The sequence below is a fragment of the Chiloscyllium punctatum genome, chromosome 38, assembly GCF_047496795.1.
Source record: "Chiloscyllium punctatum isolate Juve2018m chromosome 38, sChiPun1.3, whole genome shotgun sequence".
NCBI lineage: Eukaryota > Metazoa > Chordata > Chondrichthyes > Orectolobiformes > Hemiscylliidae > Chiloscyllium > Chiloscyllium punctatum.
The window spans coordinates 59895959-59909898 of NC_092776.1; the positions used below are offsets into that span (position 1 = coordinate 59895959).

The window sequence follows — 13940 nt, forward strand, 5'->3', positions numbered from 1 at the left end:
TATAATTGGTGTTTTCATTGCTCACCCACCTAACGGAAAACCTAACACAAATAAACATGCAGCCAGTCACAATATTTAATTATTGTACATCCAAAAGAAAACAAGCCAGTCATTCTTAAAATAAAGCGAGCGGAAATTTTCTTTCACAAAACAAGCATTTTTGTACATCAACCGGGCGTTATCTACATGCAAACGATCGACATTATCTAATTTCACAGAATGTTTTGTCAGGAGATCCCACCTCCAGTTCAGATTTGAAACAAGAGCAGCTTGTCAATGTTACAGTCAAAGTTAGAGTGGTGCTGGAAAAACACAGCAGGCCAGGCAGTATCCGAGTAGCAGGAAATATCGACGTTTCGGGCAAAAGCCCTTCATCCTGCTGCTGGGATGCTGCCTGACCCGCTGTGCTTTTCCAGCACCACTCGAACCTTGTCTCTGATCTCCAGCATCTGCAGCACCCACTCCTGTCTTGTCAGTGTTACAGTGTCTTGTCCAAGTTTTGATTCCAACAAACCAGGTTCCATCAGGACAACAAAAGTCACATCCATTAAAAATGACCAGGCAGGCAGGTAGCGGAATAAATTCCTGTCCCAGACCTGGATTGTGTGCAGTGGGATTGGCGGCCGTTTGGAAACAGTGTTCGCTCCCTGAGGCAGGTGTTGGTTTAATTGATGACCCGAAAACCCTGGTGATTGAAAGGGAAGATCCTGCCTGTGTAACAGTCCTTCTGGTCGGCTGCCTGGCCCAGGGAAGTCTCCGCTCCCGGAATGTGTTCACACTGGACGTGGAACCAGCGCCTGTCCTCACTCAGAATGCGGCTCAGCGCCACGATGTAGCTCAGGGCCATCTGTAGGGTCTCGTATTTGGAGAGTTTCTTGTCCTGGCCCCACTGAGGCACCACTTTCCGGAGCCGGTCGAAGGCGTTGTTCAAACCCTGCATGCGTCTCCTCTCCCGGGCGTTGGCCGCCATTCGCCGGCGGACACAGCTCTGGACCCGGTCAGTCCCGGACCTGGGCAAGTCCGCAAGCTCCGAGCCGGCTCCCGAACTGCAGGCGGACAGACTGGACTTCATCACTCCTGGATCCGCAGGTTCCCCCCTTCTCTCTCCTCTCTCTCTCTCTGGAGCTGGGGAGGTGCTGGTTTAAGATCTCGCTCCTCGTTTTCTCCGAGGCGACACTTTATGTCGGGGCTGGGATCTTGCTGTGCACTCCCTGGGTGGGGGCTGTCTGTCTCTCGGGTGTTCAGTTAAACATGCCTTCCCAAGTCGTGATTGTAAAAGTTGAGATGCAGCTTCCAGGAATGAGGTTCCCCGGGACTGGCAGGGAGTTTGACCAAAGTTCCCTGATTTCTAACTGGAGTCTCAGCCTGGGCTCCCTGTTAAACCCCAAATCCCAGCATCTGGGCAGCACCGGCCCGCCAGCACCGGCCCGCCAGCACGTTCAGCCAGTGCCTGGGATCGCCGTGTTGTTGAGGAGCTGTGGCGGTCCGTGTGTGTTTGGAAGATTTTATAGTGACTGGAACAGGTGGGAACGCGGAGTCAGGCTGACTCCCAGCGGCCGTGCTTCCTGGGAAAGTGCCCTCGCTTCAACAACCTCATCACCACCGACCCCCCCCCCCCCCCCCCCATCACCCCCCCCCACCCCCTCCATCACCCCCCCCCCCCCCCCCCCACCCCATATGCTTCATCCACCTTCGGCGGGAACTACATGCACAAACCTTCACAATCCCAAAGGGACGGTACCACACAAATCCTGGCTTTTCCCAATTTTAAAAATCACACAACACCAGGTTATAGTCCAACAGGTTTATTTGGAAGCACTAGCTTTCGAAGCGCCGCTCCTTCATCAGGTGGTTGTGTACCCGGTGTGGGACACCTGTTGGACTATAACCCAGTGTGGTGTGATTTTTAACTTTGGCTTTCCTCGGGAATAGATTAAATTTAGGAAGCGGGAGGCGAAAATGTTTGGGAGAGTGTGAGAGTCAGCCCGCCTGAAAGCACTCGGTATACCGCTCCGACTCAGCATCGCTGATGGGTTTTGTGTCAAAGTTAGACACTCGTGCGAAATATGTTCGAGAGGTGTAACCCCACTTTCCCATTTTACAATGTTATTCTGAACGATTGTGGACAGGCTGAAACTGTGTCCAACGCACACCCACACACAGACGCATCCACACACCTACACACAGATACATCCACACACAGACACACCTACACACAGATACACACACACACACAGACACATCCACACACAGACACACCTACACACAGATACATCCACACACAGACACACCTACACACAGATACACACACACACACACAGACACATCTACACGCAGACACACCTACACACAGACACATCCACACACAGACACACCTACACAGAGCCACATCCACCCACACAGACACATCAACACACAGACACACCTACACACAGATACACACACACACAGACACACACAGATACACCTACTCACAGATACACACACACAGAGACACATCTACACGCAGACACACCTACACACAGACACATCCACACACAGACACACCTACACACAGACACATCCACACACCTACACACAGACACATCCACACACAGACACACCTACACACAGACACATCCACACACACAGACACATCCACACACAGACACACCTACACACAGACACATCCACACACCTACACACAGACACATCCACACACAGACACACCTACACACAGACACATCCACACACACAGACACATCCACACACAGACACACCTACACACAGACACATCCACACACAGACACACCTACACCAAGACACATCCACACACACAGACACATCCACACACAGACACATCCACACACACAGACACATCCACACACACAGACACATCCACACACAGACACACCTACACACAGACACATCCACACACAGACACACCTACACACAGACACATCCACACACACAGACACATCCACACACAGACACATCCACACACAGACACATCCACACACACAGACACATCCACGCACAGACACACACAGACACACACAGATACACTAACACAGATACACGCACATCCACACACAGACACACACACAGATACACCTACTCACAGATACACACACATATACACACACATACATCCACACACAAACATACCTACACATAGATACACACACATTCACACACAGACACACACACAGGTACACCTACACACAGATACACACACATCCACACACAGACATACACACAGATACACACACATCCACACAGATACACCAACACACACATACACACACAAATACATCCACACACAGACACATCCATACAGTCACATCCACGCACAGACGCACACACAAAGACACATCCATACACATCCACACACAGACATATCTACACACAGACACATCCACACACAGACACACACACAGACACATCCATACACAGACACATCCACGCACAGACACACACACACAGACACATCCATACACAGATACGCACAGACACACCTACACACAGACACATACACACGCAGACACACACACATAGACACATTCACACACACACAGAACATCCACACACAGAAACACGCACATCCACAGACACACACACACTCATCCACAACTATACACACACCTAAAAACACTCAGACACACACCCACACACACTCACATACACATCTTCACACACAGACACACACACACCTACACACACCCACACACAGGCACCCACACCCACACACACAGACACACACAGACCCCCACACCCACACACAAAGACACACACAGACACACACAGACCCCCACACCCACACACAGACCCCCACACCCACACACACACCCACACACAGACCCACACACAGACCCCCACACCCACACACAGACCCCCACACCCACACACAGACCCACACACAGACCCATACACACAGAAGAGGGAGACATTCGGCTGTCGATTTGGAAAATTCTAACTGACTTTGTTCCATTGTGTTTGTTTGGTTCTTCCCTCCCTGCTCCCCTTTAGATTTCCCTCACGATGAAACTTGTAATGATTTGTTAGAAACACTGATGTTTCCAGTGGTGTAACGTGCTCAGGGACAGGGCCCAGTGAGTGTGGACACGGCGTGTGCCTAATGCCCGTTCCGAGATCAGCCCAGAGCCGCGCTGCTGTACTTTCAAACGGTTTCACACGCCTTGTTATCTCAGTTTGAGCTGGACAGCCGGCTCCAGTCTCCTTTACCCCACCGCCCTCCCACCCCCAAAATAAAGCAATGAACGGGGAGGATGCTGGAGATCTGAAACTAAACATAAGCAGAAATTGCTGGCGAAACTCAGCAGCTTCGGCAGCTTCTGTGGAGAGAAAGCGGAGTTAACGTTTCTAGTCCAGTGATCCTTCTTCAGAACTGCAGTCCACCCCCTCCTCGCCCTGTTTCTATCCAGATAACTACCCAATGCCTCACGCCAACCTGCCTCCACCACATTCTCTGTGCATCCCAGACCCTACCCCCATTCATTCATTTTTCTGGCGGGAACGGTTCCTCACTATCTACCTCTGTCCAGCCCACTCATGGTTTCCAAACCCTCAATCCAATCCTCTCAGCCTTCTGCTAAGACCATCATCTGGAGAACCGGGCCAACTTCTTCAATCTAGCCTCATGACTGAAACTTCATCACGGAACCATTCCTGTAAATTGCTTCTTCACTCTGTCCAGTGGATTCACATCTTTCCTATAAAAGTGGTGCCAGCAATTGTACACAAAGCTCCAGCTGAGACCGAACTGGACGTCACCTCCTTCCTCTTGTACCCTGTGCCCCTATTAGTGAAGTCGAGGACACTGTTATGTTTCACTTACTGCTCTCTCCACCTCTGCTGCCACCTTTAATGATGTGCACCTTATACAGTCCCTCCAGGTCCCTCAACCCCCTGTACCCTGTTCAGAAGTGTACCTCCTGTTTTATGTTCTTCCAACCAAAGTGCATCACCCCTCCCTTCGACACTGCAACCTGTGCCTGTAACTTCCTAACCTTAATCATTATACTCTGTGCATTCACACATGTGCACAGTAACCCTGGTTTAGATTTCATGTCTTTCCCTCTGACTTCACCTCCTAACTTCCTTCAGTCGGGGCTGTTGCATCTCACCGTGTTTTGTAAACCCCGCTCTTCCTTAACATTCTCCCTTGGCTCAAACGTCCATCGAGTTCACCTCAGTTCATTCAACTTGTGAGTGTTCCACTGAAGAATGGCACTGGCCTTCTCAGTTGAAAACTGTTCCACGTTTCGTGTCATCCTGAAGTTGTCCCCTGCACACTGAGATCCAGATTATGAACACAGGTCAGGAAAAGCAAACCGTGTTTTCATTGGCGCGTTTGATTTAACATTTCTCCCGAATTCCATCCTGTTGTTCTGGTTTAATGAGAATTTATAACGTCCAGCTTCTCTGGTTTAAAAAGCCAAACAGAGTAAACCGTGCGTTCTCCCTTCCCTCTCAAAATAGAGCCCCTGGGGCGCCGCAGGAACTCTCTTCCTTTCTCCCTCGCGACATTCCTGAAATGTCCAGGGTTCGGCGTCAATCCAGTTTCCCAACGATTCCGAAAGTTGAATCGGTGGCCCTGCTTGGGGAAGGGACTCACAGTGTAAACAAGGGACAAGAGGCTAGGTGAACGAGAACTTTCAGCTTAGGTGAAGAGATTTGTTGCAACAGGCAGGGGAGGGAGAAAGGGAGCAGGGAAATCTGTGACCAAGGAACAGCTCAGTAACTGTATTAGTTCAAACATAGCCCTCTCTGTCTCTATGTACAAACATATGTACACAATGTAGATATTTAGTAAAGAACATGAACTAAGGAATTAACCAGTGGCATGGAACTCTTTTAAAATCACTGGATTCCCAACAATAAGGTGCAAAATTAATGTTTAAAAACCGTTGTGAGACATTGCATTTTAGTACAACAGGGGCAGCACCTATACAATTAATACAGGGCCTTAGGTAGTATTGGAGAACAGAGGGACTTGGGGGTTCAGGTACCTAATTCTTTGAAGTTTGCAGGATGGTTTAAAAAAATGTTTGGCACACTTGTCTTGTTGCTCAGACCTTTGATTGCAGGAGTTGGGAACGTCATGTTGAGGTTGTACAGGACATTGGTGAGGCCTCTTCTGGAATATTGTGTCCAGTTGTACATAGAACATAGAACAGCACAGCATAGTGCAGCCCCTTTGGCCCACAATGTTGTGCTGAACATTTATCCTAATCTAAGATCAACCTAACGGACACACCCCTCAATTTATTGCCATCCATGTGGTTGTCTGTGACTGCTTAAGTGTCCCTAATATCTCTGACTTTTCTACCACCACTGGCAGTGCGTTCCACACACCCGCTACTCTCCTTGTAAAGAATCTACCCCTGACATCTCCTCTATACCTTTCTCTAATCATCTTAAAATTATGACACCTCATGATAGCCATTCTGCCCTGGGGAAAGGTCTCTGGCTGCTCTATCCATGTCTCTCATCACCTTGTCCACCTCTACCAAGTTACCTCTCTTCCTTCTTCTCTTCAGTGTGAAAAGCTCTAGCTCACTCAACTTCTCTTCATAAAACATGCCATCCAATCCAGGTAGCATCCTGGTAAATCTCCTCTGTATCCTCTTGAAAGTTTCCACATACCTCCTACAATGAGGCAACCAGAACTGGACACAATATTCCAAGTGTGGTCTAACTAGGGTTTTATAGAGTTGCAGCAAAACCTTGCAGCTCTTAAATTCAATTCCCCTGTCAATGAAACCAAAAACACCATACACCTTCTTAACAACCCTATCAACCTGAGTGGCAACTTTGAGGGGTCTCTGTACATGGATCCCAAGATCCTCACTGTTCCTCCACACTGCCAAGAATCCTGTCTTTAACCATGTATTCAGCATTCAAATTCAACCTTCCAAAATGAATCACTTCACACTTATCCAGGTTGAACTCCATCTGCCACTTCTCAGCCCAGCTCTGCATCCTATCAATGGGATTCTGTAGCCTGCAACAGTCCTCGACACTATCTACAACACCACCGACCTTTGTGTCATCGGCAAACTTACTAACCCACCCTTCCACTTCGTGATCCAAGTCATTTATAAAAACTACAAAGAGCAGAGGCCCAAGAACAGATCCCTGGGGGACACCACTGGTCACTGACCTCCAGGCAGAATACTTTCCATCCACTATCACTCACTGTCTTATTTCGGCCAGCCAATTCTGTATGCAGACAGCAAAATTTCCCTGTATGCCATACCTCCTAACTTTCTGAATGAGCCTACTGTGAGGAACCCTATCAAATGCCTTCCTGAAATCCATATACACCACATGTACTGCTCGACCTTCATCATCTTGTCTCGTCACACCCTCACAGAACTCAATAAGGCTTGTGAGGCATGACCTGCCTCTCAAAGAGCCATATTGACTATCTTTCATCAACATATGTTTTTCCAAATAGTCATAAATCCTATCTCTCAGAATCATTTCCAGTACTTGCTTACCACAGATGTGGGGGTGACTGGTCTGTAATTGCTAGGGATTTTCCTATTCCTTTTTTTGAACAAAGGAACATTCATCTCCCTTCAATCATCTGGTACTACTCCCATGGAAAGTGAGGATACAAAGATCATCGCCAGAGGTGCAGCAATCTCATCCTCGCTTCCCATAGTAACCTCAGATATATCTGGTCCAGTCCTGGGGATGTATCTATCTTGATGCTTCCCAGAATTTCCAGCACATCCACTTTCTTAATATCAATCTGTTCAAGCCTATTAACCTGGTCCATGGTGTTCTCACTATCAATAATGTCCCTCTCTTGAGTGAATACTGAAGCAATAAACTCATTTAGGGCTTCCCCTACCTCTTCAGACACCAGGCACAAGTTCCCTCCCCTATCCCTGATTGGCCTTAACCTCTCTCTGATCATTCTCTCATTCCTCATGTAGGTGTAGAATGCTGTTGGCTTTTCCCTAACCATCCTGCCAAGGCTTTCTTATGCCCCCTCCCAGCTCTCCTCAGTTCTGGTCGCCCAGTTATAGGAAGGATATTATTAATCTGGAGAGGGTTCTGAAAAGATTTACTGGGATATTGCTGGGAAAGGAGGGTTTATTTATGAAGAAAGGCTGGATAAACGGGACTTTTTTTACTGGTGTGCAGGAAGTTGAGAGGTAACCTTACATAGGGTTAAAAAAAATCATGAGGACTATGGATAGGGTAAACAGTTGGTGTCTTTTCCCTCGGATGGGAGACTTCAAGACTATTATTAAGGTGAGAGGAGAGAGATTTAAAAAAAGACATGAGGGGTAAATTAGATTAGATTCCCTACAGTATGGAAACAGGCCCTTCTGCCCAACAAGTCCACACTGATCCTTTGAAGAGTAACCCACCCAGACCCATTCCCCTACATTTACCCCTGACTAATGCACCTAAGACTATGGGCAATTTAGCATGGCCAATTCACCTGACTTGCACAGCTTTGGATTGTGGGAGGAAACCCACGCAGACACGGGGAGAATGTGCAAACTCCACATAGACAATCGCCTGAGGCTGGAATCAAACCCAGGTCTCTGGCGCTGTGAGGCAGCAGTGCGAACAACTGAGCCACCATGTCACCTTATGTTTTACACAAATGGTGTTTCACATGTAGAATACTTTCTGAGGAAGTGGTGGGTGTGGGCACAGTAGCAATGTTTAAAAGACACTTAGATAAATACATGAAGCAAATTGGTGGCTCAGTGATTAGCACTTCTGCTTCACAGCACCAGAGACCTGGGTTGAATTCCGCCCTTGGCTGATGGTCTGTGTGGAGTTTGCACATTCTCTTTGTGTCTAGGTAGTTTTGCTCCAGTTTCCTCCCACAGTTCAAAGATGTGCAGCTTAGATGGATTGGCCATGCTGAAGTGTCCAGGATTGTGAAGATTAGGTGGATTAGTTGTGGGAAATGCAGGATTACAGGAATGGCATGGGTGGAGTACTCATCGGAGGATGTGTGGACTCAATTAACCAAATGGCCTGCTTCCACGTGGTCAAGATTCCATAATTGTATGAATAGGAAATGTAACTGCAATTAATCAGATTTCAGAAGAGTCATACTGGACTCAAAATGTTAACTCTATTGCTCTCTCTGCAGATTCTGCCAGACCTGCTGAGTTTCTCCAGCATTCTCTGTGTTTGTTTCTTATTTTACATGGGCTTTGGGTCACCTTTGAATTTTGAATTAAGTTTATACTTGCGATTGATTGGGAGGGAGGTTAGAATTAAAGTATTCATTTTTCATATAAAGGGGAAGTGACTTTGGATAGTGGAAGGAGAGAATAACCTGGGGAATGTGAACATGCAGTTTAATCTGCTGCACTACTAATGGGGCCAAGAAATGTTGTACTCTTTGGCATAAACATTTCTTGAAAGATTTCAACTCATACTGCTAATGGTAAAAATTAACTTCAATATTCAAAGTAACTGAATATTACCGTAGTATTAATGTCATGCTAACAAAGGGATTTGAGTTATTTTAAAAAGTGGAAGTTTCAAAATGTTCTCCTCTAACGTTTTTTAAACATTTACTTTACTTTCCAGTCAGTGGTCTTCCCACTGACACCATTGATTTTTTTTCAACAATATTATGTCAATAAGACAGTGAAATTTCCTAAGGCAGTTTCAGACATATTCAAAGAATTGGGCAATAAAGAATTTAGGAAAGAAATGGATTGAGTGATAAAGAATTCAGGAAACACATGATTGAGGGAAAGAGTCTTGTCCACTGTTTAAATTATCATTCATTTCTTATTTATCTTTCCAGATAAAACTGCACAGATCCTTACAGGAAGCTGCGTTCTATTTTGAGTTGGTCTATGATTGGTTCAAACACAACCTCAGAAAGCTATTGCTGAAAAACTAAACACAGAGAAAGCTGGAGAAACTCAGCAGCTCTAACAGCATTTGTGGAGAGAGAAACAGAGTTAACATTTTGAGTATGGTATGACTCTTCTTTGAAAGCTATTTCCCATAGTTAATCCATCTCATCTGCATATCCCTGGACGCTATGGGCAATTTAGCATGTCCAATGCACCTAACTAGCACTGATAAAATGGGACACTCAGTCGGACAGTGCTTTTTTCTTTCACTGAAGTAGTATGTATTGAATTTTAAACAAATGGTCTCACCGAAATTATCTGTCCAGAACTCTGCAGAAAGGAATTAAAGAAAGCGAAGGAAAAATGTTGTGAAGATTTGATCAAAATTCGATGTGCTCTGAAAGGTAAAAGATTGATGATACTTAGGTTTCACTGTAGGTATCTCTTTGTGACACACACATATACACGGTCACAGTGTTTTTGCACAAAGTGTCTTAACTTGACCTTCATTGACAAAAGTATCTCAGCAAGTTAAGGATTCCTTCAGTTACAGGGTTGATTTACCTGACGGCTGAATACATTTGGTCCACAAGAGACACGTTATTGTCTGAAACCAGTCAAGGTCACCATTGCCTCCTTTCTTTGGGAATATTCTAAGCATTAACGAGTGCATCTTCACCACTTCAGCCAGATACCGCTCACCACAGAATCAAGAATGTTATTGATGCTTTATTCTGGTGGGAATTACAATCCTTTCCCAATTAAAACAGATTAAAGGAAAATCAGCCAGTCTCACTAATTCACAGGATACCCATAGGTTCAAGGAGTAATTTCCAAATGCATGTTGAAATCAAAGCCATTTTATGAATTGTAAAGAATTCTATTTTATTGATGTGGCTTTAATGTGTATGGGCGAGATATTTGTGAATGATTTTGTGATTCAGTTCCTCCTTTCCAATAGATAGCCCCTTCAATGTGTCATTGTAACTGAGAAGGAGGCGGGAATCTCAATAACTGTTGGTGTTAGACATTATTAAATGGCAAGTGACAATAATATCATTGTGTTTTGTGAGAGGAAAGTCATATTGACAAATGTATCAAACTTCTTTGAGGGAGTAACGAGCAACATGGATAAAGAGGAACTTGTCAGTGCACTGTCATTGGATTTTCAGAAGACATTTGGCAAAATGCCACATTAAAGGTTTACTTTGCAAAATAAAATGTTATTGTGTGTGAAGTAACATATTACCATGGACAAAGGATTGGTGAGTTATAGGTACACAGTGTAGTTCTACATGTGTCATTTTTTGTTGACAAGCAATGATGAGTGATGTGCCACAGGAATCAGTGCTGGGAATTGTAGGTTAAAAAGTAAGTTGTGACGAATTATAGAATCATAGAATCCCTACAGTGTGGAAGCAGGCCATTTGGCCCATCAAATCCACACTGATCCTCTGATGGGCATCCCACTCAGACCCAACCCTCCTACCCTTTCCCTGTAACCTGTATTTCCTATGGTTAATCCACCCATCCTGCACGTCCCTGGACACTGTGGGCAATTTAGCATGGCCAATCTACCTAACCTGCATATCTGTAAAAAGTGGATTTGAAAAGTCTGCAAGGAGATATAGATAGGTCAAATGAGTAGGCAAAAAATTGGCAGGTGGAGTATAACTTAGATAAATGTAAGTTGAACACTTTGGCAGAATGAATAGAAAATCGATGTATTATTTAAATATGGAGAGAAGTTGCAGAATTCGGGATGATAACCAAGGATTTGGAAGACATGGTATACAAACCAAACAAATGCAATACAGCAATAAGTTAGGAAGGCCAGTGGAAAGTTGTTTATTGCCAATGGGATATAAAAGTAGGGATGTTTTGTTGCAGTTGTATCAGACATTGGGGAAGCTATATTTGGAATGTTGTGTACACTGTTTACCTAATTTGAGAAAGGGTATTTTAAAGGCAGTTCAGAGAAGCCTCACTAACCTAATTCCTAGAATGGGGATGGTTATCCCATGCCAAAAAGTCAAACAGGCTGGCCCTGTATCCAGTGGTATTTCGAAGAATGAGAGGAAATCTGTTTGAAACCTGAAGAGAGGTGACCTGTTTGAAAGTTATAGAGAGGTGACCTGTTTGAAACCTACAGGATTCTGAGAAGATTTGACAGGGTGGTGCAGAGCTGTTTCCTCTTATGAGAGAGACTAGAACAAGAGGACACTGTTTCAAAGTAAAGGTTTGATTTAAGATGGAGATTCATTAAGTTATGTCATTGATGTAGAAGGTGAATGCCCAATCCAAGGGAATTTCACAGTTGACATGAAGTCTTTAGCTCATACAATATGTTCCAGGAAGACCATAAGATTATAACACAGAGGAGCAGAAATTAGGCCATTCAGCCCATTGAGTCTGCTCAACCGTTCAGTCAAGGCTGATAGATTTCTCAACCCCATTCTCCCGCTTTCTCCCTATAACCCTTGATCCCCATTATATTCAAGAACTTATCTATCTCAGTCTTAAATAAAGTCAATGACCTGGCCCCACAGCCTTCTGTGGAAACGAAATCCAGAGATTCCCCACTCTAGAAGTTTCTCCTTATCTCCGTTCATGAAGACATGAATAATATCAGCCAGTTTACAGTGAGCTGACCCACAAATGAGATGTCTGATACCTTTTCTACCAATAAACCAACTGCATCAATGTTACCAGGTAAGACAGCAATAGAAAGACTTTATAGAATCTAAATGGAAGCTTGTCATCAGTTTAGGAGTTAGAGATAGGATGTATTAATGTACACCCCACAGTGCCTGAAGTTGACTGACAGGAACTGTATGTGATTTTGTTTTAAATATGTTTTTATTACAGTGAAGAACAGTCACTCTTGAATGGATGCTGAGGTGATTTTCAGGTCAAATTGCTGAGGTGCATGCTGGATTTGTTGACCAGATTAGGTAGTGTCTGTACAGTAGGGATCCTGGCTTCCTCAGGAGCAAATCATGAAGACATGGGAGAAATTCTTCCATGATCCAGCCAGGCCAGCAGACTCTGCAAGTCATGGTCACCATGAGCAGCATTACATGCTGCATTCCCTCCAAGTGCCTTTTCCCAACTTGAAATGTAAACAGAGGGGTGGGGTACCAACATCCTGAAGGTTTTGGTTGGAGGATGGATGGGTGCTCAATGCATGTACCTCAATTGTCCATTGTCAAAGGGGCATACACTCAGAATTAGCATTGGAAAAATGTAGAAGGGGGGAGAAATATTTTCAGCAGAGGGTTATTAGAACATGGCATTCAGTTCCATAAATGAGACAAGCACATATGAATTGCATGGATAGTTGTTTAAATAAAGATGAATTTGATTTGGAAAGTCAGTACCAGCATGATTGAAGAGCATCCTTCTCTGCTTTCTACTGTGACACTATGTAGCACATCAGGGCATCCAGGACTCATGGGTTTAAGAGAGAGATCTGCACACACAGGATAAAGACTTCACTTTTCTGGTAAAGACCACTTTTAAAATACAATTCTCCACTCTTTTTTTCAGTAGAAAAACTGCAGAGTAGATAATAGGACAAGGCACTCTGGTTTCATCAATTCTGACAAATAACATTATAATGTTTGACTTCTGTTTTACTTACCCATCTCACCAAACTATCCAGAATGTCTGAGATCAGTGGCTCGCTGGAAGAGGTCTAGATCGGATGACAATAATTATGCTTTTAGTTTCACTCACTTCCCAGAATATCCACAAATTGTTTTAAAACTTCACTGCATGGCATCAACAAGCTAAAGAGCATTAAAAGCATGGGCTTGTCTGGAACTGGGTCATACATGCTGAGCTACACTTGCATGCTTGGCTGTTTGTGAAAAAGATAAATAATTCATGTGGCAACTAATTACCACAAAGAATCCCATGGAGACAAACTCGAACCATGTTAACCTGCTGTGTTACCAGCTGTTAGCGAATGGTAGACTCCAGGCTCAATATTACTTTCTGTGGCATTTTTCTTGCAACATTTTGCAGCTATTTAAGTTTATTAGGAATTAAAAGGAAATGTGTGAAGTGAGGACATTCTGG

At 44.8% G+C, this 13940-nt stretch overlaps 1 protein-coding gene across 1 annotated transcript; it reads right to left on the bottom strand.

The window, feature by feature from the left end:
* Positions 1 to 372: 372 nt before the first annotated feature.
* Positions 373 to 1456, bottom strand: LOC140463734 (transcription factor ATOH7-like). The gene has a single exon (XM_072558076.1). It carries the CDS (start codon positions 1070 to 1072, stop codon positions 665 to 667), a length of 408 nt encoding a protein of 135 aa, XP_072414177.1. The 5' UTR covers positions 1073 to 1456; the 3' UTR covers positions 373 to 664.
* Positions 1457 to 13940: the final 12484 nt, after the last annotated feature.